General features: G+C 30.0%; 2 protein-coding genes and 1 non-coding gene across 3 annotated transcripts; all 3 read right to left on the bottom strand.

Annotated features, from left to right (window-relative positions):
• Window positions 1-455: 455 nt before the first annotated feature.
• On the bottom strand, window positions 456-541 carry LOC113786421 (small nucleolar RNA Z161/Z228). Its single transcript, XR_003472704.1, has one exon. It is a non-coding gene; the product is annotated as a small nucleolar RNA Z161/Z228 (small nucleolar RNA).
• Window positions 542-3,692: 3,151 nt separating this feature from the next.
• LOC101514267 (probable L-type lectin-domain containing receptor kinase S.5) lies at window positions 3,693-5,988 on the bottom strand. Its single transcript, XM_004497833.4, has one exon. The coding sequence runs from the start codon at window positions 5,896-5,898 to the stop codon at window positions 3,910-3,912; it is 1,989 nt and encodes a 662-aa protein (XP_004497890.1). The 5' UTR covers window positions 5,899-5,988; the 3' UTR covers window positions 3,693-3,909.
• Window positions 5,989-19,124: 13,136 nt separating this feature from the next.
• LOC113786243 (uncharacterized) lies at window positions 19,125-20,695 on the bottom strand. Its single transcript, XM_027333583.1, has 3 exons — window positions 19,964-20,695; window positions 19,745-19,872; window positions 19,125-19,701 (listed from the first exon to the last, which is right to left on the bottom strand). Exons 1-3 carry the CDS (start codon window positions 20,693-20,695, stop codon window positions 19,125-19,127), a joined length of 1,437 nt encoding a protein of 478 aa, XP_027189384.1.
• Between the last annotated feature and the right edge of the window lie 5,194 nt (window positions 20,696-25,889).

Genomic DNA, 25,889 nt, shown 5'->3' with positions numbered 1-25,889 from the left:
AATTCAGTTATAAAAAATAATAATTTTAATATTCATCACTAAGAAAACATTAATCAAACATAAAATAAGTTATAATAAGAATTCATAAGATATTAGCTAAAAAAGTTGGTCACAAATTTACATATAGTTGTGTATTTTACAACTCAATTATCTAAATAAATTGAATATAAAATGCAACAAGTTACTTATAACTTTTTCATTCAATATCTTGAAAATCTATGTTGAAAATTTATAGCTATAGCAATCTATTTAGGATAAATCTACTAAAAAAGATAGAAAATACAAGAATGTAAAATGATTAGAACACCAATTAAAACGAATCAGAAAATAAAAAAAGGAAACCATCAAAATATAAAAAGTTTAGGACAAACAGTAAAACGCAATCACATAAGAAGAGTAAGATTAGCAGAAACAACATCACACAAAATATAGACTCAAAATCTAAAATGAGAAGAAACCATCAGAAATATAGGATCAATGCATCAAGTGAATCTCAGACGACCGTCGTGAGTATTGTAAATCCAAATTCATCATGTGGTTTTCAATGTATATAAGAGAATTCAAGAGATGAATAGAATATAAATTGAAAAAGAAAATCAAATAATAAACACATGAATAATAAATAAATAAATTAAATAGAACACGAGAAAACAAAAATAAAAAGGATGTTCTGAAATTCGTACGATGGAGGATGAAGAGCCGAACGGAACTATTTAAAGGAGAAGAATTAGGGTTTGAAATGATGATATGCGTATTGTCAATATTACCCTTAAATTCAGTTCAAGGCCCAATAATATTTTGGGCCCAGTTTGGGTTTATAGGCCTACAATGTTGTACTATAAGTTTCACTCGAAGACTTCCTCGAGGGAAAGTTAACTTTTGTACCCCTCAATTAATTCTATACCTTTTCATTTAAAAATTTTATTTTTAAATGTCCAAACTACTCTTGATTAAACTGTAAAAATTTAAAAGAATTTTTTTTACCAGAAATTTCATTATGAATGAAATTTCAGATAGTTATAAATGAAAAAATGTTGTTTACCGGAAATTTCAGACCAAATCAAATTTCCGGTAGTTATAAATAAATACCGGAAATTTCATACCATCCGGAAATTTGAAATTTCCGGTATTGATTTATAACTACAAAACAAAAATTTCATTCCTCATTGAAATTTCCCCACGATGCCATCATGTATTAGGCTTACAAATTTTTCTTCTTCTTATTTTTACAATTACAAAAGTGTTTATTAGTAAAACAAAAATAAATATAATATTTTAAAATACCAAATATTATTTATAAATTAATTAATAAAATAAATTATATTAATAATAATAATAAAAGTAATAATAATAATAAAGTAAAGTAAATTATATTATTAAAACTTTATATATTTTTTAAATATTTTTATTATTATTTTTTAATTATATTAACAATATTTTATTAATTTTTATTAGATCGGAATAAAAATAGGAGAGAGTTGTTAAGAAAATAAGTTGTTATTTTATAAAATAATCGCAATAAAAATAGGAGTGAGTTGTTAAGAAAATATGTTGTTATTTTATAGGCAAAATATTAGGGACACGATTTGTTTGTGGCACATTTAGTCAACCATTTGATATTTTATAGGCAAAATATTAGAGACACGTTTTGTTTGTGGCACATTTAGTCAACCATTTGATGTATTTTTTTTTTCTTCAATTTAATTTTTTTTATTAATAGTATTTTGATTTTTTAAATAAATTAAAAATAATTAAAAAATCAAAATTATATTATTAAAATAAAATAAAATACATTAAATTAGAGAAACAAAATACAGTTAAATAGATGAGTCAAAACAAACAACTTGTTATGTTATAATAACTTTTTTTTTAAATAAAAATTAATAAAAATAATAATAATGATACCTGCCAGAAATTTCATTCATTCTAAATTTTTTTTTATAACTACCGGAAATTTCATTCATTCTAAAATTTCCGGTAAAAAAATTCTTTCATTTATAACTATCGGAAATTTCATTAATCAAATTTCCGGTAAACAATTTTTTTCATTTATAACTACATGAAATTTCATAAAATAAAATTTCCGGTAAAAAACATTCATTTATAACTACCGGAAATTTCATTTATAACTGCCGGAAATTTCATTTATCCTAAAATTTCCGGTAAAAAATTCTTTCATTTATAACTACCAGAAATTTCATGATTTTCGGTAAAAAAAAAATTCTTTTAAATTTTTACAGTTTTATTAAGGGTAGTTTGGACATTTTAAACATAAATTTTTTAAATGAGGGGTATAAGATAAATTGAGGGGTACAAAAGTCAACTATCTCCTCAAGGATTTGAAGAAAAAGAAAATAGTGTTTCTTCTTATATTCTAACGTTGTCAAATATTAAAATAATATACGTTTTGAATAATTAATTTAGATGTATAAAATACATATTTAAATTAATTAATCTTAATAAAATTTAAAGGTTTTTAAAAGCACTTGAGAGTGAGAAAAACTGTTCTCAAAAGAAAAAAAAAACAAAATACTTGTCCAAAGGTCAAAGCTAACCTACACTAAAAAAAAAATTTGCTTGACCAGAGTAAATCAAAGAATTATATCAAAATACATTTTAAAAAAAATGTTAATTTCTTTAGAAGTGATTGTAAGAAGATTATTAAGATAAAATTTTCATCAATTTTTAAAATTAAATATTTGTGGAAGAATTTAATTTCGACAATTAAAAATGTTTTACATATATACTCCAACAAATAAAATGTTGTCGCCTCAATTTTATTCATTTATTTTGTAGCAACTTCTTAAAAATTTACACATGGACTTCATATTTTATTTTTCTCTAATAATTTTTATACGTCTTAATATTTTTTAAAATTCTGTTTGAATATAAAAAATTAAATTATGCAATTTTAAAAATTATAAATTATTTTAAAATATTATATTTTTATCCTAATATCATATTAAATTTAATAGATAACAAGTTCTTAAAATAACTAAATTAACCATTTAAAATAAATTGAGTTTCTAAAATCGGTAAATCACAAAACTCTACCATTAAGATTTGGTGGTGGGTTATGACGTCTTGTAAACTACGGTCACTGTACATACTCACGGTGATGAGTGTGGAAAGGAGATAAGAATCGATAAAATTTAAGTACAAATATAAAATTTTAAAATAATTAATATATAAAATTAAAAATATCAATCCGATTTTCTAAAATTCAAGATATATGATTTAAAAAATTTGAAACCTTGGTAATGAGAGGACTGTATCAATGTTCTGATTGATTGATATTCACTTGTTTTCAACGAGTTGAACTAGTCATTTTCCTATTCCATCATTCAGCAAAATAATTTGAGCCACGTTGCAAATGTGCCATAATAAAAGAGATCATAAACATAACTCTCCATAAAAGACATAATATAGTAGACATCAACCACTTATGCACGCTGCAAGACCTATATATCTATGAGTACAAAAGTTTACACACAAAACAAGTCGTTTGCAAATATGCATCAACCTGAAGTGTACATATATACAAATTGAAATAGAAAACTAATAACATAAAATGAAAGAAAATTATTTCTAAGAAAAAGTGATATGCGGTTTTAGTTTGAAAAAATATTATCTATTTTGATTTTTTAAAATATGCATTTATTTTAATTTATTAAAAGAAAAATAAAAGACTCTTAAAATAAACAATTGTCTTCATTTTCAAAATTAATGAAAATATCTAAAATACTATTTTCATCATTTATGTAAATACATATAAAACTTTATCTTGTTTCCATCGAAATAGTTTATTTCAATAGTCTCTCACGTCCTTATTAATAAGTTAAAACTACCACATATTTTCAAAAATAAAAACAAAAATATTTTTACAAATAAACAGCTCTTAATATGTCTCTATCTGCCAGAAATTTCAGTGAATGGAGTGAGAGTTCCATTAATAAGAGAACTATCTTCATTTTCTTTAAAAGATGAAGGCATAGCTGGCCAAACAAAAGCAGGTCTATCAATAGGAACCATTGGAGGATTAGCTTCTCCATTAAGAACTTGCAAGACACTTCTCATAGTTGGCCTTTCATGTGGATTTGGATGACAACAAGCCAACCCAAGAACAAGCACAATTTCAATTTCTTCATCATCCATTTCACTACTACTAATTACCCTTTTATCCAAAGCACTAAGTATATTCCCTTTTCCGTAAAGCTCCCAAACCCAATACACAATACTATTTTTATAATCATCTTGTGCATAAATATTATTCCCTGGTCTTTTTCCACACACAACTTCTAAAACAAGTACACCAAAACCATACACATCAGTTTCAACCGTTGCTCTTCCTGTTAAAAAAGTTTCAGGTGCCATATAACCAGGTGTTCCTGCAATTTCCTTAGTTGAATGATGAGTTTCATTTTTCTTTTGAATTGTTCTAGCTAATCCAAAATCACCCAATTTTGCATTAAATTCTAAGTCCAACATTATGTTGCTTGCTTTAATGTCTCTATGTAACACCCTTTTTTCGCAACCATTGTGAAGATAATCTAACGCTTGTGCCACACCATGTATCACACTATGTCTAGTTTCCCAATTTAGTGTAGCATAAGAATTTTGATTTGGATGAAAAAATAGGTACTTGTCTAAGCTTCCATTAGGCATGTACTCATAAACAAGAAGAAGCTCTTTTTTTTCATAGCACCAACCAATTAGTTTCACTAAGTTTTTATGGTGAAGACTTCCAATTGTTGTAACTTCAGCTACGAATTCTTGTTTACCTTGTCTTGAATTTTTTGAAACTCTTTTCACAGCTATCTCTTTATTGTTATTTCCAAGAATACCCTTGTAAACAGTTCCAAATCCACCTTCACCAAGTTTGTTTTGATGGTTGAATCCATTTGTTGCTTTTATCAATTCCTTTAATGTATATTTCTTAGGTGACATAGATGAGTGTTGAATTTGATCCTCTATTCTTGGATATGCATCTTCTTGAATCTCTATGTTTCTTCTTTTTTGCCAATAATAAATCAAGAAAGTTACCAAACCAATTATGAGTATCACCATTGGAATTATAATCCAAACCCACAAGAGATTATTTTTGTTATTATCTCCAATATCTAAACCAATGAATTCCCATGCTTTTACACAATTTAGCTCGGTGTAATTGCTCGTCGAGCCAGAGAAACCGACGAAAACCTCTTGTTTAAGATAAGAAGATAGATTAAGAGGAGGAGAAACCAAAAGGGTCTCCATAGAATCATGTGAAGTTTCACTCATTGAACCAAAAACAGATATTACATCATTAAAATATTGAATTCTTATAGTAACACTAGTACCAGATGAAAGATTAACCTTAGTGTTTGTTAATGATGTTTGTTTGATAGAGTTGATGCTATTAATATTGATTCCAACATGATTGCTAGGACCATCTTGTGTTGAACTTTGTTTTGTGTCAAACTCAACTGCAAGAATTTCAGCTTTTGAAGTTCCATTTGTGGAAGCATTTACAATACCAAGCCATTTTCCTTCACTGTTTTCAGGGAGATTTGTATTTGGAGTTAAGATAAAAGCTACACCTTCACCACCAGGGGAGGTTTGAGGAGTTATGTTGAGAACAAAAGTGGTGTTGAAAGAAGCAATTTTTTTCTTGTTCCAAAGTTTGTATGGCTTGTTGTAAAAAGCACGTCCTGAATAATTCACTATTATGCCACGAATGTCTGGGGTTATTTGGATGGCATCTAAGTAAATTTTTGAGTTTTTGCTTAGTAACAAATTTGCTTCATCATTTGGTTGGAAAGTTGGGAAATTGAAATAAAAAGAGGTAACTTTGGTTAAGAATATGATGCTGAATACAAATGCTAAGAATTGATATTTGTGTAGCATAGACATGTTCATGGTATAACAAGATGAACAATCACCAACAAGAGATTAATTGAAGCGTATAAATGTGGATTCTATAACATATGCATAACTGTGTATATAGTAGGGTAGGATGGAATGAAATATATAATTGTTTAAAATGTTTGAATTCCTTGTATTTTCATCATTATGTCTATTTCTTGGTAATTTCTTATGTTCTTTCCGAGTAATAATAAAAAAAAAAAAAAAAACTTCCTCTTGGACTATGTTGCATCATGTATATCATTTTTTTTTTATATAAACTTTTTCAGCAGATAACATTTGCACGTAATTATAGAGTATAATGCTCGAGTTGGATAAGATAATAATAAACGATAATACTATCTTTTAAGAATTATTAAGACAATTGCTTTAAACTGTTGAATTTTTTATTTAATAAAAAGACTTATATTTTATTATTTTTAAAATTAAAATTAGTAAATTTTTCTTTAAATTAAAATACTGTTTAAATAAATATTATATCGATGAGTAAAAAATAAATATTAAATTAATTGAGTTTATTATTATTAACGAAATTGACTTTATTATCAATTGGAAATATATTCAAACAAAATCATTTGCATTAATTTAATAAATTATTTATATTTTAAAAAATGTAAAAAATTGAATTAAATTCTTACACTTTTATATACATTAGACTAATTCTGTTAAGAGTTTTCACGCAACTGAACTCTTAAGATTAAAATCCAACTCTGAATCTCTATTTAAGTTTAAAAGACTAGAATAATCTTTTTGTTAAACGGCTTAATCTTATACCAGCCCTATTACGTGATAATGTTTTTTATTTGATAGCTTGGAGGAGAATGTTATTATGTCATTAAATAGTATTAGTTTTATTTGGAGTGTATTATGATTTATATGTAACGTGGGCATCCTTTAAAAAATCAATTTTTATTTTTTAAAAATTATCCTGAAAAGAATTTTACTAATGTCAATATATATTTTTGAGCAGTTTATAATAAAAAAATTATTCTACAAAAGTGATATTAAAATTTGACTTTTAAATTTATATTTTTATTACTTTTATATGGAGTTTGTAGCAGTTTATAAAACTTATTTAAACTTTGATTTAATTAACATACAAAAAAAAAAGTATAAAATGTTAAAACACATTATCATTCTATACAAATATCTACTATATATAGTTATTAGTGATTTTTATTTTTGACAAAAATTTATTAGTATTTTTTTTTTGAGCAACTTTATTAGTGTTATACTATACTATTTTGAGTTACCAAAAAATACTATACCATTTTGATACTTTTGATATGTATAAAACTTTTTTTTATCAACGTAGAGTCTATACCAAAAAATACTATACCATTTTGATATGTATTAAACTTAACTGATAATGTTCCATCTATTTTGTTCTACCTCTTAGAAAATATTTGGATTGGTGGTATATATAGTAAAATAATTTGAAATGGTTTAACATTATATCTTATTTTATTTCAATCTACTTCATTCCATCATATACCACCATTTCCAACAACTGGAAAAATGTTGACTTTACTATTTTTTATAAGCGTTGACTTTATCATATAAATATGAAATGTGTTGCTTGAAACTTATCGCTTCAAATAAATAACATATTCTAAATTCCATTTGGAAATTAAAATAGCAGTCAATACTGGCTCAATTAACGAACAAGTTGTAAAACTGTCTGATCCTTCCTGTCTTTAAACATCATTTTGAAAGTTTCTTTCATGGCCCATTGTTTATTTAGATACAACTATTACTTTTTCACTTTTATTAAAAAAATTGATACATTAGTTAATAGATTTATTTTATGTGTTAATGTTTTTAAAATAATTTTTATATTTAAATATATTAAACTAAATTTTTTATATTTAAATATATTAAACTAAATTTTTTATATTTAAATATATTAAACTAAATTTTTTATATTCTAAAATAAATTAATAGTATTATTAACATTTGACTTTTTATATTTTATGATATATTGGTAGTATTAATAAAAATTATGTTAAAAAAATAATAAATATATCTAACAAATGGAAATAAAATTTATTATTTAAGGATATTTTTTTTAGTACTTATAATTAAAGAGAGAAGTAACAGTTGAACTTTAAAAAAAAAAAATATTGGAACAAGAGAGGGATTGGACTTTTAAACTTTGTTTACATTATTTGTTATTTTCAACCGATTAGAAAACTTCTTTTGTTGGAACTACATGTTCTCTCCGCGACTCCGTCCCTCGATTAAAAAATAATAATTAGAGATAACGGAAGAAGAAAGAATAAAAATAGATAAACTTTGACTAAACTATCATAATTATAGTTTATTATTCATTTATTATTTTGCAAATTTTCATACGTTTATTATCAATCTCAACCAAACTCTTCTCTTGTGATTGGTGTTAATTTAATGGAGGTGTCTATTTTGAATGTAAATTTCAGTATAAGTAACTACTACTAATAATAACAAATAATAATTGTTGGAATATAAAAGGAGTATCGGTATTTGTTGACACCTTTCTAATTCTTATATACCATATAAATAAAATTAATATTAATAAGAGATATATTTTAATAATTAAAATTATTCTATAATTTCATGTCAATTCAAGACGGTGAAGGCTAAAGTATCACTACAATATTTTTTTATTTTAGCCACACTTCACTTAACCGCGGCTAAAAACAGAAATAGAATACAGTTTTTAAGTGTTGCCTATAATTTACTTATAGAATAAATGTTTTAACTTTGAATCCGTTGTATATTTTGTTGTTGTCAATGATTAGGCCACAATTGTGCAAGGTTTCTATAAACCTTCAGGTAAATGAATCATCAAACCCATCTTTATATATTGCTTTGTTTGTTTCTCTATTATTGTTTTTGTATATTAGGAATTCTGATTTTTTATTTTTCGTACTTTGCTCCTCTATTCATGTGCTCCATCAAGTTTGATTTGTCATTGATATATGCTCTGTCAATTAGATTCGCGGGCTTGTGTTGTTGTGGTTTTTCATTGTATGTGTTGATTTTCTTTGTTAGTTATGCTTTTATTAAATTGAATATTAATAATATATAGCATGTTGTTGCTTCCTTTAAGCTTGTGCTATAATTATGATTTAAGTGATAAACCATGTACTGGTGGTGGATATTAATTTATGTTATGTAACCTGAAGTTTATATCTTGATGTGTGTATAGGATTTCTTGTAAGTACTATCATTCTACTTATACATGAAATTCACACATTTCAACCATCCCTATAATAAAAGACCATTTGGTTATGTGGTAAGACACTGTTATACATGCCATGGGTTTGAATAATGTTGCTAACTTGAAGCATGATTTTAACTATCATTCCCAAAACATGAAATTTGCATTGTAACTATGAAGCCAATTCCCATCAATTCTGATGTTGTCTTTATTCTAATATTGCATATCCTTAAGAAGAATTACTCTATTTATTAGCTATATTTAGCTAGTTCTATTACTTTTATATTCTGGCTGCATGGAGTTGGTGTGTAAGTCCACTCATATCCAACTTGCATAAAACACATGTATAAACAACCACTTCAGCTTTGAGAGTTGATTACAAATTAATTATGGTTAACTAGAAGTTTTTTAATGTTTTAAATATTGAGATTTAACATGAATAATTTGCATCTCATAATTAGTGTGTGTTAGATTTCATCGGTGTGCTCAAGTGTTATGGTTGCAGCTAGCCTAACTTGTATTGGGGTTATATCTCTTGGGCTCATAGTGGATTCTAGTGGGTTGGGTGTTTTAATCTCTTATATTGTTTTATACTCTCTATAGCCTAGCCTTGTGTTGGTTTTTTGTGTTGTTTTTGTAGTAGTGCATTTTGTCCTCCTCAAAATAGGAATATTCAAAGCAAAAATGAGTTGTTATAGGCTGTAATATACTACTACAACTTCTATGCTGAAAGAGTTAGCAATTGTATTGAATTCAATATCTGGTAATGCAAAAGTTAGCAATTCTATATCTAATTGAATTGAATTCAATTGATTCAATATCTATTGTTTGTTTTTTCCTTTTAGTTTGAAATAATTAAACTTCAATCTATATGGTATTATTTTTGTTATTTAGAGTGATGGACAAAAAGTGGACTACACTTCATAGACTTAATTTAGAGTATCGGAATGCTGTGAAACCCTTTTTTTAGATTTTTCCTTCACCAAAGGAGAACCTCAAGGCCGAACGATTTTATGTCCTTGTGCCAAGTTTAGAAATCATTGTTGGAGAAGAGGAGAAGTGATATGTGATAATCTAATATGATTCGATCTTATACAAGACTACGATGTTTGGGTAAACCACGAAGAGCAATTATCTACCTAACGAAATTGATGATCATATGGAAGACCAAGGTGAATCATGTGATGACATCAATGGCTTACTTCATAACACATTTAGGCACGTTGAAAAAGTAGAGGGAGACAACAAGGTACCAATGAGGATGCTAAAAAGTTTTATAATTTGATTAATGAGGCGAAGCAAGAGTTGTATTTGGGATGTGAAAACTTAACTACTTTATCATTTATAATTCGACTTTACTTGTTAAAGTTTCTTCATGGGTGGATCAATATATCATTCAATGCTCTTTTGGAGTTATTGAAAAAGGTCATGCCTGATCTGAACATTCTCGAATCTTTTAACAAAACAAAAGCCATAATCAAGGATTTAGGTCTTGATTATAAAAAATTTCATGCATGTCCAAATGATTGTATGTTGTATTGGAAAGAGCATGAAAATGACGATACCTGCAACACTTGTAAAGCTTCACGATGGAAGGAATTTACTCTAGTAGATTCAGAGTTTGAGGATCCAAAGTATGATCATAAAGTTCCTGCAAAAGTTTTGAGGCACTTTTCAATGATTCCAAGACTTTAGAGACTATTTATGTGTTCGAAAACAGCTGAGTCAATGAGATGACATGAAGAAGGTCGGTCAAAGGATGGTAAATTAAGGCATCCTACTGATGTCCAAGGAAGGACTTTGACATGCTTCATCCCGATCTTGCTTATAATTGTAATGTAAGGCTTGACTTATCAACTAATGGTTTCAACCCTTTTAGAAATATGAGTATATTGCACAATACATGGCCTGTCATGATGGTGGTATACAATTATCCACCTTGGATGTGCATGAAATATGAGTATACAATGTTGTCGTTATTGATTCCTGGACCACAATCACCAGGAAATGATATTGATGTGTATCTTCAGTCGTTGATTGAGGAGCTAAAGGAATTGTGGAAATTTGGAGTAGAAACATATGATGCCTCAAAAGATCAAACATTTCAATTGCGGGAATCTCTACTATGGACTATTAGTGACTACCCGGGGTATGCTATGTTGTTAGGTTGGAACACCAAAGGAAAGTTGACATACGCATGTTGCAATTATAACACTAATCCAACCAACTTGAGACATAGTCACAAAATGTGTTATATGGATCATCGTGTTTTTTTTTACCGGCTAGTCATGCTTGGGCGACCAATAAAAGGTCGTTTAATGGGAAGAAATAACATAGGTATGCACCACATATGTTAGAAGATATAGAAATAGTGGAAAACTTAAAAGATTTTGAGGATGAATTTGGAAAGAAGAATAAGACGGAAAAAAATGATGGTTCATGGAAGAAGAAATCATTATTTTTTGAGTTGTCGTACTGGACTCAAAATGATTTACGTCATAATCTTGATGTAATGCATATTGGGGAAAACATATGTGATAGTATTATTGAGACTTTTTTGCACATATCTGGAAAGACAAGAGATTATGTTAATGCTCGTTATGATATGCAAGATATGAGAATTAGAAAAGAAATTCATCCAATAGAGATTGATGGGGGTCAGACAAAGTTTACAAAGGCATCTTTCTCAATGAATTCCCAAGAGAAGTCTACTGTGTTTTGAAGGCTGCCAAATTACCTAATGGGAGTGCTTCTTACATTTTTCTCAAAACCTTGATTGTTGTTAATTAGAGTATTGTTATTTGATCTCATCTACGACATGAAAATATTTTGGCTCCTCAAAAGACAAAGAAGATTGTCCATATTCAGCTTTATATGTGTGTTATTATTGTGTCTTCGAGAGAAAACTATTTACTATTTATAGATAAAAGAATAATATTTAATATTTAGATTAAAAAATTATTTGGTGTTTTTTCCAGATATGTTTTATGTTAAATTTTTTAAAAATACTAACAATTTGAAGTTTCTACATCTATTTTACTTCTATTCAACCGTACATACGAGTTGTTTGTGAAAATTCCCAAGTCATGTTGTATAGAAGTCTCATACTCAAAAGATTGGAATTTAGATTTGTCATTTTTTTGACATAATTAGAATGAAATGAATACCAGATGACAATATCATTTTTATATTTTTCTAACAATATTTTGAAAATAAATTTATATTTAACAACACAAAAAAAGAGCATGACTAATCTGATTTTGCGGTAGATAATTACATATATTAATATTTCTTAAAATACTTTTAAGATTTTTAACACTAAATATAATTTATTAATTTTGTTTGTAGGATGATCTTCATATGGATTTTTAATACTAAATATATGAATTAGTTGCAATTACGTTCTGCAAAAATATTTTACATATTCTCAAATGTGTGTTTGTCAACTCATATATAATAATTACTCAAATAAACTCACTTGAAAAAATACTTTACAAACAACATGAATAAATTATATTATTTTTGAAATTTTAAAATCTTATTTACAATACTACTAATATGCTAAAGTCTATATATCCCACGCAACGCACGAGTTATATTCTAGTTTCAAAGTTATTTCTAGCCCACACATCATCTGGTGGACAAATATTAAATATATTCTGTCTATATATAAACAATCAGTAGGTTAGCATGTGGTCATATTTTTTTTAAAGACATAAGAAATTATTAGTTAAAATATCGTTGAATTTTTTTTAAACAATCATAAGGGCCACTGTTTGTTTAAAAGACCGTTGAGAAATATTTCCCTCTGATTTAATTGCCAACAGTCTAACAACAAAAGACAATTCAGTGTGATAGTTGCATCCCGACCACAATGGCTTTTGAGCTGCATTTAGTAAATCATAAAACTTTTGATCATCTATATTTGGAGACTCCTCTAATTCTTCATCACAATGCATTTGATATTGTGGTCCAATAGCATCATAAACCATGCTCTCAAATCTATTAAAATGATTGTTATGTCGCTCTTGTGCATATTTTTTCTTTTAATTTCAACATGCAACTCTGGATCACTTTCTTCATGAAATGTCCAATATCAATAGTCAGGTTTAAACCCCTTCCTTAAAATATGAACCTTAACCACTTTAAAGTCTAAGAAATCAATGTTTTTGCAAACAGAACAAGGACATCTAATTTCTCTATTTGATATGTTTGGTTGTTGGATTGCAAATGACACAAATTCATTTAACCCTTTTAGAAATGCATCAGTATACCCCTTTCGACTAGGATTTAGTCTATTATACATCCAACTAAGACGATGGAGGATATCCATTTTCTGTAATATCATTAATCAAAGGCTATACATTATAACTAATAATTTTTAAAATTAATCATCAACCAAGAAGACAAATAAAATAAACCATTTGAGTGATTAACCATCATACTTCCTAAGCACATGTATACACTTGTATTTTCATAGACAGTATGCAATTTAACATGCAGTTCCAGAGTTACAGAATGATTCGTTGCAGAATGCCTATACAAAATGAAGCATAATCAAAAAATTACCTTTCAAAAAATCGAATACTCATCCTTATATCTTGTACAGGAAAATTGCTCAGTCTCCTAGCTATTCGAGAATTACAGAATGCCTAAATATGAATCATGTACACGGCAGAAAACTCTGTGAAGATTGGAGTTCCTAGAACATAGACAACCACTAGCTATGAAAGTTTGGGAATCTATATTGCAAACATTGAAACCAGAGTCTAAAATTACAGTATTAACCAATGGTTCTTTGACTAATTTGGCAAAGATTCTATTATTAAAAAAATAAGCTCTAGAATTGAGGTAAGTTATTACCTTTAATTTGTCAGTGCTGAATAGAAAGTTTATGTAACACATAAAATTGAATATTGTAACAAAGTTAGTTATAAACTTAAATTCTAAAATGTTTCAGGAGGTTTATGTAATGGGAGGACATATAAGCCAGAATGGAAATCATAGAAAATGTGTTTTCTATTCCTTTAAATCAGTATGCAGAATTCAATATGTTCCTTGATCCTTTTAGCAACAAAGACTCTCTTTGAATCAGAAGTTAATATCACATTTATTCCACTGAGTATTTCTAATGCCCCGGATTTTGATCCAAGACATTACTTAAAAATATTTATTTTCTTCCAAAAACGACATTAATTTTTTTTTTAAAAAAGTAGTCCATCATATGATCAATAAAATTTCTCTAGTAAGTAGTTTGATTTCATTTTAAGAAATAATACCATGCAATTTATGGGATATTATTATTCTTATAAAGACAATTTATTAATTGTAGAAAATGTTCACTTAAAAATGGAATAGTTCAAGTTTTTCCTAGCAGAAGGACCCCACCTCCACATTTCTATTTAAAATCGACGATGAAAATAAATAAAATTAAAAATTATATCACAACAGTCTTATCACTACAAGCATCATTATTATTTTATTAAAATACCCCTTTTACTCACGCGCGTGCGCCAAACAAACGTCATTCATGCAACTCTTCGAGATCGTTAGTACCTAAATGTTGGTGTAAGGGGTCAGTTCATCCCACGGCAAAATTAGACCAAATAATAAGTTAACAACCATAAAATATAAATATAAAATCTTTTTGTAATAAAAGATTTAGAGAAAATGATTTTTATAATTCATAAGGTGTATCAAAAATTATAAAATATATCTAAACAACAAGTAGTAACTCACCTTAGAATAAATAATTATATAAAAATAACAATGGCAATAAAATGTATGCAAATTATGCATGTCCTAAACATACATGATCCGGATATAGCCAGCCACTAAGGCGTCCACACAGAAGTCACCCATACCAATGGGGAAAATTTAACCAGCCACTAAGGCGTCCACAAAGATGCATATGGTATGTCATGACAGTGATAATGATGTTCGAAATGTACAAATCGCTAGCCACTTAGGCAACCACAAAGAAAAATCATACACAAATAACCAGCCACTTAGGCAACCACAAAGAAAACTATTCATTAATGCATTCAAAAATCAATTTCCTCATATTGTTAAATGAAAAATAAAATTCTCATCAATTTCATCAAAACACATATATTGTTCATAAAAGTCAACTTTTAAAATTTAAATACTCAAGAATCAAGGATTAAAATTAAATACATCATAATAAACATGTTAATAATTATATCATTATACAAATTATAACTTTATAATTAAGTACTCTAAAACATGTATGGCATTGAACGTTTTCACAACAAACATATTGATGAAGGTATGGTAATAAAATATAATTCTACAATTAATTTCATCAAAATAGAGGTATTACTCAAAAGAAACACGAAAATCTCACCAATGAATAAAAGTTTATAGCTTCGATCAGAATGCGAGGGAATGTAAGGATGGTTGTTTGAGTGGCTTAGAAATTATTCGAGATAAGTGTAGTGTTGGTAATGGCGTGTGAGTGATTATGACTTATTTTCCTCTACTGCAAGTTAATCGTGTCCTAAGAAGGAGATGTGTATGTGACTAATAAAGGAGGCATAAAGTTGATCAGAGAGAATGAATAATTCTCTTCATTGGGTTTAATTTCACACATGAATAAGGAATTAAATTGAAATAATGTCATTCAATGACCAACCGTTAAGAATTAATTGACATTCATGTATTTATTCTTGCTAGTTACACATTTGAATGGACACAATATAAACTAAATATTATAAAATATAGTTATAAAAATAGTAGTGTGGGTGATTCAATTTTGACTTAGTCAAAATTGGCTTGGTCATTGTTCACTCTAAGACAAATATTTCTACGAATTTTACTTAGTCAATAATAAAAGTCCAAATAATAAATTATTTAATATGAAAATACTTTATCAAATAATTAAACATCCAAAGAATTACTATCTTACTATCGTCACACTAAATTAATAAAAGGATAAACAAAACTAACGATTTTAAATTAATTAATAAAAAAAGGGTGTTACAATACTTACCCCCTTAAAATAGTTTCGTCCTCGAAACTAAGAGGTTTCTAGAAGGTATGGGTAAAGCTCTCTCATCTTCTCTTCCAACTCCCAAGTAGCATCCCCAGTCGTCTGATTCCAAATCACCTTAACCAATGGAATTTCCTTTCCCCTCAAATGTTTGGCAGTTCTGTCGGCGATGCTTATCGGTGGGACCTCGAAAGTAAAATTCTCCTTCAATTGAATATCATCTGGCACAATAATAGGAGATGGATCTGCCATGTGCTTCCTCAGTTGTGATACATGGAACACATCATGTAAATTAGCTAAATTCGGTGGTAAAGCAATTTGATACGCCACTGGACCCACACGTAGAAGAATTTGGTATGGTCCAATAAACTTCGGAGTAAGCTTTTTAGACTTCAATTCCCTACCAACTCCAGTAGTAGGCGTCACTCTCAAGAATACATGTTCATCCTCCTGGAACTCCAAGGGTCTCCTATGTCGATCAGCATAACTTTTCTGCCTGCTCTGTGCTGTTCTCATTCGCTCTTGGATTTGATGCACCTTATCTGTAGTCTGTTGCACCAACTCTGGCCCTACAATTAAATTTTCGCCATTCTGATATCAACACAATGGAGTTTGACACTTGCGCCCATACAAAGCCTCGTACGGGGCCATACCGATGCTTGCATGATAGCTATTATTATAGGTAAATTCAACAAGAGGCAATAGATCATCCCAACTTCCTCTGTTATCTAATGTACAAGCTCTTAGCAAATCCTCTAATGTCTGAATTGTCCTTTTAGTTTGACCATCGGTTTGAGGGTGGTAGGCGGAACTCAATCTCAATTTAGTACCCAATGCCTCATGCAATGCTCCCCACAAACGAGAAGTGAACTTTGGATCTCTATCAGACACAGTGCTAGATGGTATCTCGTGTAATCTAACAATTTCCGCAACGTAAATCTCTGCAAGCTTTGATACATTGTAAGTAGTCCTTACAGGTATGAAATGTGCGGATTTTGTGAGCCTGTCAATAATCACCCAAATGGAGTCAAATTTCTTATGAGTCTTAGGTAATGCCACCATAAAGTCCATAGATATGCTATCCCATTTCCACACTGGTACATCTAATGACTGCAACAATTCAACAGGTTTTTGGTGTTCGACCTTAGCCTTTTGGCAAGTCATGGAAGATGCCACATATTCCGCCACTTGTTTCTTCATTCATGGCCACCAAAATCTTTGCTTCAAGTCTTTATACATCTTTGTAGTACCAGGATGAATACTCAGTTTGCTCTTATGGGCCTCATCCAAAATGATTTTTCTCAACTCTGCATTATCCGGCACACAAATACGTTTATTACACTACAAAATATTATCTGGACCCATTTCAAATTCGGGAGCCTTGCCGGTCTCAACCAATTTCCGTCTCCCCTGAATAGCCTCATCGGTCACTTGAAGGGCTTTTATCTCATTCATTAGTTTATTATCTACAATGATCATTCCACATTGTACTTTTCCCGACAAAGAATCCATATTAAGATCCAAGTCGCGAAAATTCTCTAACAACTCTAATCCCTTCATTTTTATGGATGACAAATGGGCCCGCTTCCTACTCAAGGCATCAGCCACCACATTGGCTTTTCCTGGGTGATAGTGCAACGTGAACTCATAATCCTTGATGAACTCCATCCATCTTCGCTGTCGGATATTAAGCTCCTTCTGGTCGAACAAGTATTTCAAACTTTTATGGTCACTGTATACATCAAAATTGCACCCATACAGATAGTGCCTCCAAATTTTTAGTGCAAAAACTATTGCAGCCAACTCCATGTCATGCGTGGGATAATGTTTCTCATGCACCTTCAACTGTCTTGAAGCATATGCTACCACCTGTTTGTTCTGCATAAGTACACAACCCAACCCTTGGAAAGAAGCATCACAATAAACTTCATATGGTTCTTCTGGTTGTGGTAACACCAACACCGGTGATGTAGTTAGCTTCTCTTTCATCATCTGAAAACTCCTTTCACATTCCTCCGTCCATGCGTAAATATGATTCTTCCTTGTGAGTTGTGTCAACGGCGCTGCAATCTTGGCAAAATCCTCAATGAATCTTCTATAATATCCAGCCAAGCCCAAGAAACTTCTAATCTCTGTGACGGTCTGTGGTTGTTTCCATGCCACCACAGCCTCTACTTTAGTTGGGTCGACAGCGATACCTTCCTTTGAAATAACGTGTCCCAAGAATTTCACCTCCTCCAACCAGAATTCACATTTCCCCAAATTAGCATACAATCTCTTGTCCTTCAAGACTTGCAAAACTTGACGTAGGTGAACTTCATGTTCCTCCAGGCTCTTAGAATAAATCAATATGTCATCAATGAAGACCACTACAAATTTGTCTAAGAAGGGGTGAAATATACGATTCATGTAGTCCATAAAAATAGCTGGTGCATTGGTGACACCAAAAGGCATCACCAAATACTCAAAGTGTCCATAGCGAGTTCTGAATGCAGTTTTAGGAATGTCTTCTTCCTTCACCCGAATATGATGATACCCGGACTTCAAATCAATCTTTGAAAATATCATTGCTCCTTTGAGTTGATCCATCAAATCATCAATGCGTGGCAAGGGATACATGTTTTTGATGGTGACTTTGTTAAGCTGACGGTAATCGACACAGAGTCTAGACTTTCCATCCTTCTTCTTCACTAGGAGTACTGGTGCTCCCCAAGGTGAGACACTCGGTCGTATGAACTGTTTAGATAAAAGGTCCTCCAACTGATTTTTCAACTCTGACAATTCTGATGGAGACATTCTATATGGTGCAATAGATATAGGTCCTGTATCCGGAGTCACATCAATTGAGAATTCAATATCACGAACTGGGGGCAATCCTGATACATCTGGCAGAAATACCTCTGGAAAATCTTCGACCACAAGTATCATGTCTACCTCTACCTCTAGCTTCGTACTGACTGAGTTGAGGGAAACACACTTCTGAACTCCCCCTTTCAAAGAGAAGTTCTATTTATTGGTATCGAGGAATCGAGAAACACCTGGGTCTTGGAATATCACATACTTACGAGCACAATCCAATAGAACATAATGGCTTGACAACCAATCCATTCCAAGGATCACTCCCACAGGCTTGAGGGGAATACAAATCAAATCAACGTTGAATCTCATATCAAACACAATCAACGGACATTGCAAGCAAGCCGTATTACATTTCACTGATTCGGTAGAAGGTAGGGTAACCACCAAATCAAACGGCAAAGTAGTAACAGTAAGTTGGAGCGAATCCACCCAATCCAATGAAATGAATGAGTGTGTTGCCCCCGAATCATAAATTACATTAAGTGATCTTCCAGCAATTAAACACTCACCTTGGATAAGTTCAGAGGAAGATGGAGTTTCCTCTCCATTGATGTGGTAGACACGTCCATTGGCAGTAAGGCGTACAACATTGTCGTTGACATTGTTGCGGTCGACAGCTCTATCGTCCTTCCGTTCAGGGCATTCATTTGCAAAATGGTCTGGTTTCTGACAAATGTAACAAACCCTTGGTCTGATTGGACACTCAGATATCTTATGTCCTTCTCTGTTGCAGCGAAAACACTTAACAGGGTACGCCTGGTTCTGACCTGGAACTTTTGGCCCTTGACCTTCCCTGTTTTGAGGTCGAGGTTGATCTCAAGCATTCCCTAGTGGTCGGGCATATGGCTTGTGTTGTTGATGCTGCCTGCCCCCTATTCTGTTGGTCGTTATACCCCTGTTTTCAAATATTAACATTTAGAGGCAATTATTAACATTTAGAGGCCAAATTTATGACTCTCAGGATATGGATGGATTTAAATCTCTACCTGAGGTCTGATGGGTCCACCTATAGCACCCCTATTCATGCGGCTCTGTTTCATCTGCTCCACTTTCTTGCATTTCTCCACTAGCACTTGATATTGACGTATCTCCAAGGGCCCCACTAACTCCTTAATCTCATACCTAAGCCCGCTTTCAAACCTCTCGCACATGTATTCTTCATCTATCTGATTTAGGAAATAGCGGAAGTGCTTTGCTAGGGACTCGAACTTTGCCGCATATTCCGCTATCGTGAGATTCCCTTGATACAACTTCAGAAATTGGGCCTCCTTCTCAGCCCTAGCACTTTTCGGGAAGTATTTTTCTAGGAACTTATTCTTGAAAGCCTCCCAGGTTAGCTCTTCATGATTTGTCTCCATCATTTTCTTCGCACCTCGCCACCAGTATTCAGCTTCACCAATCATCAAATAGGTTGCATACTCTACTTTCGCATTGTCAGAGCAGTGTAAGATCTCGAAGATCTTCTCGATTTCTTGCAGCCAAAGATCAGCCTTGTCGGGGTCATGTTCCCCTTTGAATTTAGGCGGATCTTGTCGACGAAATTCATTCAATGCTCTTGCTGCACTGGCTGCTTCATCCCTCTGATCCCTCTGTGCATCTCGTTGAGCCTGGATCGCAGCTTGTTGGGCCATTGCTGCGGCCATAGCATTCATGGCTTGGATTGCTTCAGTCATGTCGTTTCTTCCTTGGGGAACCGATCGGTTTGTGCGACGAGCCATAACGCTTCCTAAAATTATCTAATTAGTAAAATATTATAACGTAATTTTAACTTTTGGGTAGTACGGAAGTCTTTTATTGAGCACTATATAGTAGGTTCGGGTTATACAGCAAGTCGTTCTTTGGAGGGGTTCCCAGGAAAGAGAGGTGGGTCAATGGACCACTTAATAACCAAGTCTTTCCTTAGCCAGAATCCCTCCAATACAACCTTTTTGTATTATCCTTCCGTTCTATTTTGGGGATCATACAATTATACATAATATAGGGTTTAGAACGTTGTCTTTAATTACATACATTTAGATCACATGATGAAAGCTCACCAGTTACTTTGTGATTTTGATCGAAATAATTTTAAATCGTGGTAATAAACTCATAATTCACAATATCATACAATCATAAATGTTTATTGCTTGATTAAAATTATTTCTAATCATAGGATCAAGAATTTAAAACATATTTTTCATCATAATTATTTAAAGAAATTAGACAATTAAATTCACATAATTGAAATTTAAGTCATTAATGACATAAAATAGTTAGAAAATCAAACCCTTAGTATAAAAAGAAGTAGAGAGTTTAAAATAAATAAAATAAAACAATCATACGATGAACAAGTAAAAATCATAAAGATTATAAAATGTAACAACTTAAATAAAATATAACAGACAATGCCAATAAAAGCATGCAAATAGTTATAGAGATTTCAAGTTTGAAAAATTTAAATAACACTATTAAACCAAATATTTAAAACATATATTAATAGCAAAATTATGGAGGTTATACAATTGATGACACATAATAGAAATTTAAGTAAAATTTAATAATTAGAAAACCAAGCAATTAACATATTTAATGACACTTAATAAGAATTTAAATAATTCCTAAAAATTCAAATTCAAGAAGGTTACACAACTAATAACTTAATAAAAGTTTAAGTAATTAATAGAATTCAACTTCAAGAAGGTTACATAATCAAAACATAATAGAAATTTAAATAATTAGTAAAACTCAAATAATTAGAAGATTATACGATTAACATGAATAACATATCACAAGAAAAACATGCGACATACACGAAGCGTCCCATCCCACCAATGTCCGAGAATTAGTGCTCTGATAACACATTGTAACGCCCCGGATTTTGATTCAAGACATTACTTAAAAATATTTGTTTTCTTTCAAAAACGACATTAATTTTTTTTTTAAAAAAGTAATCCATCATATGATCAATAAAATTTCTCTAGTAAGTAGTTTGATTTCATTTTAAGAAATAATACCATGCAATTTATGGGATATTATTATTCTTATAAAGACAATTTATTAATTGTAGAAAATATTCACTTAAAAATGGAATAATTCAAGTTTTTCCTAGCAGAAGGACCCCGCCTCCGCAATTCCATTTAAAATCGACGATGAAAATAAATCAAATTAAAAATTGTATCACAACGGTCTTATCACTACAAGCATCATTATTATTTTATTAAAATACCCCTTTTTCCCATGCGCGTGCACCAAGCAAACGTCATTCATGCAACTCTTCGAGATCGTTAGTACCTAAATGTTGGTGTAAGGGGTCAGTTCATCCCACGGTAAAATTAGACCAAATAATAAGTTAACAACCATAAAATATAAATATAAAATCTTTTTGTAATAAAAGATTTAGAGAAAATGATTTTTATAATAACACGTATATTGTTCATAAAAGTCAAGTTTTAAAATTTAAATACTCAAGAATCAAGGATTAAAATTAAATACATCATAATAAACATGTTAATGACTACATCATTATAAAAATTATAACTTTATAATTAAGTACTCTAAAACATGTATGGCATTGGACGTTTTCACAACAAACATATTGATGAAGGTATGATAATAAAATACAATTCTATAATTAATTTCATCAAAATAGAGATATTACTCAAAAGAAACAATCAAAGCATGATAGTTAATTTCTTTACGACGAAAATAAAATCGACATTTTTCTTTTAATACATCCAGACATCATATTAAGAAACATGTCTCACGACATCCAGACATCATATTAAACTAACCTGTCTCACGACATCCAAACATCATATTTAGTGTTGGTAATGGCGTGTGAGTGATTATGACTTATTTTCCTCTACTGCAAGTTAATCGTGTTCTAAGAAGGAGAGGTGTATGTGACTAATAAAGGAGGCATAAAGTTGATCAGAGAGAACGAATAATTCTCTTCATTGGGTTTAATTGCACACATGAATAAGGAATTAAATTGAAATAATGTCATTCAATGACCAACCGTTAAGAATTAATTGACATTCATGTATTTATTCTTACTAGTTACACATTTGAATGGACACAATATAAACTAAATATTATAAAATATAGTTATAACAATAGTAGTGTGGGTGATTCAATTTTGACTTAGTCAAAATTGGCTTGGTCATTGTTCACTCTAAGACAAATATTTCTACGAATGTTACTTAGTCAATAATAAAGTCCAAATAATAAATTATTTAATATGAAAATACTTTATCAAATAATTAAACATCCAAAGAATTATTATCTTACTATTGTCACACTAAATTAATAAAAGGATAAACAAAACTAACGATTTTAAATTAATTAATTAAAAAAAGGGTGTTACAGTATTCAACACAAAGCAAGTTATTTTTCAAAAAAATTTAAAATTGCTCAAAAGAATAACTTATATAGTATCTCTTTCTTCATTGTGTGTATACATTCTTAGTGTCATAGATTTGGACCATAAGTGATTCAAAATTAACTTTTGCATTTGGTTATAAATTCACACTAAGTCTTACATTAAACTTGCTTTAAGACAAAAACATTTAAACATAAATCACTTCACTTCAAATCAATTTTAATCAAATCCATAGCACAAAATCAAGTTCGTCAAACTACATTTATCAAATGCTCAACCAAGCACACTAAGCCAATCAACCCCCTCCTCAATATAAAGTAATTCCTTCAAACTATTATTTTTTGGTAAGGGAAGAAAATAATAGAGTTTCTACAAACCTTTGGATGAAAATATCAAAACCTAAAAAGTGCTAGATAGTCCTAGTTAAAAACCCTACGAAAAAAAAAGAAGTAAATTCAAGGAGTCAAGCATCCTTCAATTAAGATTGCATCTTAAGCACAATTCAAGTTATCAAATTTTGCAGAAATTGGTCAAACAAATATATTTTCAAATAGAGATCTTTGTTATAAAAAAGAAGTTTGACAATGTCAAGAAAGTTTCAAATGAAGCATCAAGATTCAAGTCCCATTATGAATAAATAAAAATCACCTATGCAACATCAAAAAGCCAAAAAAAGTGTGGAGAATGAAGACGTTATGTCACCAATGAGAAAGGCATCGAGATAAGCGATAAGACATGACGAAAAAGTTGTAACTGACTTAAGTTATTTGCTTGGCACTATCGCAAGGAATTCAATTTTTTATCCCATGATTTATACAAACTTTAAGAAACTATACAAAAATCATGAGAAACGTAAATGACCTTATATTCAAGTATAAGAGTTTTATTTTCACATTTTATTTGATTGTCAAATAGTTATCACATGTTGATCACAATAATGTTTTTTGGATTAAATTAATTATTTTTGAGAATGGATAGAAAGTTTTTTTTCTCGAATAAACGATGCATGGAAACGTTACAAATGTTATATCAAGATGACACATTTTTGGAAATACTCAACCTTAAAGGAAAGGTTAAAAAACATGTTTGAAATCATACCAGAACCTCATTTCAAGAAATTGTTGAAATATTGGAATAACAATACCATCCAAGTAAGTGTGCATATACTTTACATTACTTTTATTCGCTCTGTGTTATATAGAATATTTTGTATATATATTCTACTTTAATTTTTTCACTTACATTGTAGAACATTAGCAAGAACAATATTGTCAATAGGGCTAAACATAAGTTTATACATCGAATGGGAATGAAACTTTTTGCTAGAATTCGGGCAAAAGAGGTACAATATTTATTCTTATTTATATGTCTTTTTTATATATCAATAACAAGTTTTCAATATTTTACCAATAAAGCATGAGAAGAAGAAAAGCGGGGAGGAAGTCACCCAAGTTGAAATGTTTGTCATAACTCGTCAGCGAAGAAAGGAAAAATCGATGAAGAAATAGAGACTGACATTGTATGCTTTTCTTTTCATTATATACTTTTAATGTCTAAATTTTCAACTTTTAACATTGTTTTTTTCCCTATCAGGCTAAACGTTAAGATTCAATTCAAAACTCCAGTGAGCCTCTTGACCAAGCCTTTCAATCATTGTTCGGTAAAAAAAAAACCTCAGTAGAATTTGTTGTTATGGGAGAACAACTACACCAATAATGTTAAAAAATGAAGAGATTGCTAACATTAAGAAATATTATGATGGTAAAATTAGTAGCATGAAGGAAAGGATGGAAGGATATGAGTCATTTACAAAGAAAAGGATTGAAGCATATGAGGAACTTTTACAATGTGTGTTGAAGCAACAAAACCAAGTTTAAGTGAAACTGTTGTTGATAACATGATGAGACATGCTTTAGGCATTGCACTACGTCAACCCATGTTCCTGAAAAGGTATAAGTATATTAGTTTGACTTACTTAACTACAAGTTTAGATAAGTTGATTTATTGCTATGATTAGGTATCTTGTAGACTTATAACTTGTTGGTATTTAGTATTTGTGATATGTTGCTAGTCTTTTATTGCTATAGGTAGTTTAACATGCCAAAACAATGTTAGTTTAGATAATGCATAGTTGACTTCTCTTAAAATCAATATATATATATCAAACATTCTGAAATCTTAGTTCTTTTGTGTTAAAACACTAGTTTTGTTGTTGTGATGAAAAATTGTGATTCATTTTTTTTAATATTCATAACTATAATTGTATATTTTCTCTTTATTTATATCAATATTATTAATATAATAACTTTTCAGGTTGGACTTAAAGATTATCACCAAGATACATGTAGCTAGTGAAATGTATTGAAAACTTGGTTGTTTTTTTGGCAATGCAAATTTTGGTTGTTGCATTTTAGCAATAAAAAACTTGTTGATTTTTACAACTATGATAACAATTGATCTTATCATATATTAGATTTTTTTTTATGCCTAGTAATATTTGTATCAAAATATTTTGATAAGAGAACTGTTTTCCTTGGTAACATATACTTTAA

This window comes from Cicer arietinum, chromosome 4 (assembly GCF_000331145.2).
Source record: "Cicer arietinum cultivar CDC Frontier isolate Library 1 chromosome 4, Cicar.CDCFrontier_v2.0, whole genome shotgun sequence".
In the NCBI taxonomy this organism is placed as follows: Eukaryota; Viridiplantae; Streptophyta; class Magnoliopsida; order Fabales; family Fabaceae; genus Cicer; species Cicer arietinum.
The sequence above is the reverse complement of the archived record's forward strand: the minus strand, read 5'-3'. Positions and strand labels throughout refer to the sequence as shown.

Coding starts and splice junctions, on each gene's coding strand:
- LOC101514267 (XM_004497833.4), bottom strand. CDS start 5,898: ATGAACATGTCTATGCTACACAAATATCAATTCTTAGCATTTGTATTC.
- LOC113786243 (XM_027333583.1), bottom strand. CDS start 20,695: ATGGCTCGTCGCACAAACCGATCGGTTCCCCAAGGAAGAAACGACATG. Junction 19,873..19,963: donor GTGGACCCATCAGACCTCAG/GTAGAGATTTAA, acceptor ATTTGAAAACAG/GGGTATAACGACCAACAGAA. Junction 19,702..19,744: donor TCAAGGGCCAAAAGTTCCAG/GTCAGAACCAGG, acceptor TCGCTGCAACAG/AGAAGGACATAAGATATCTG.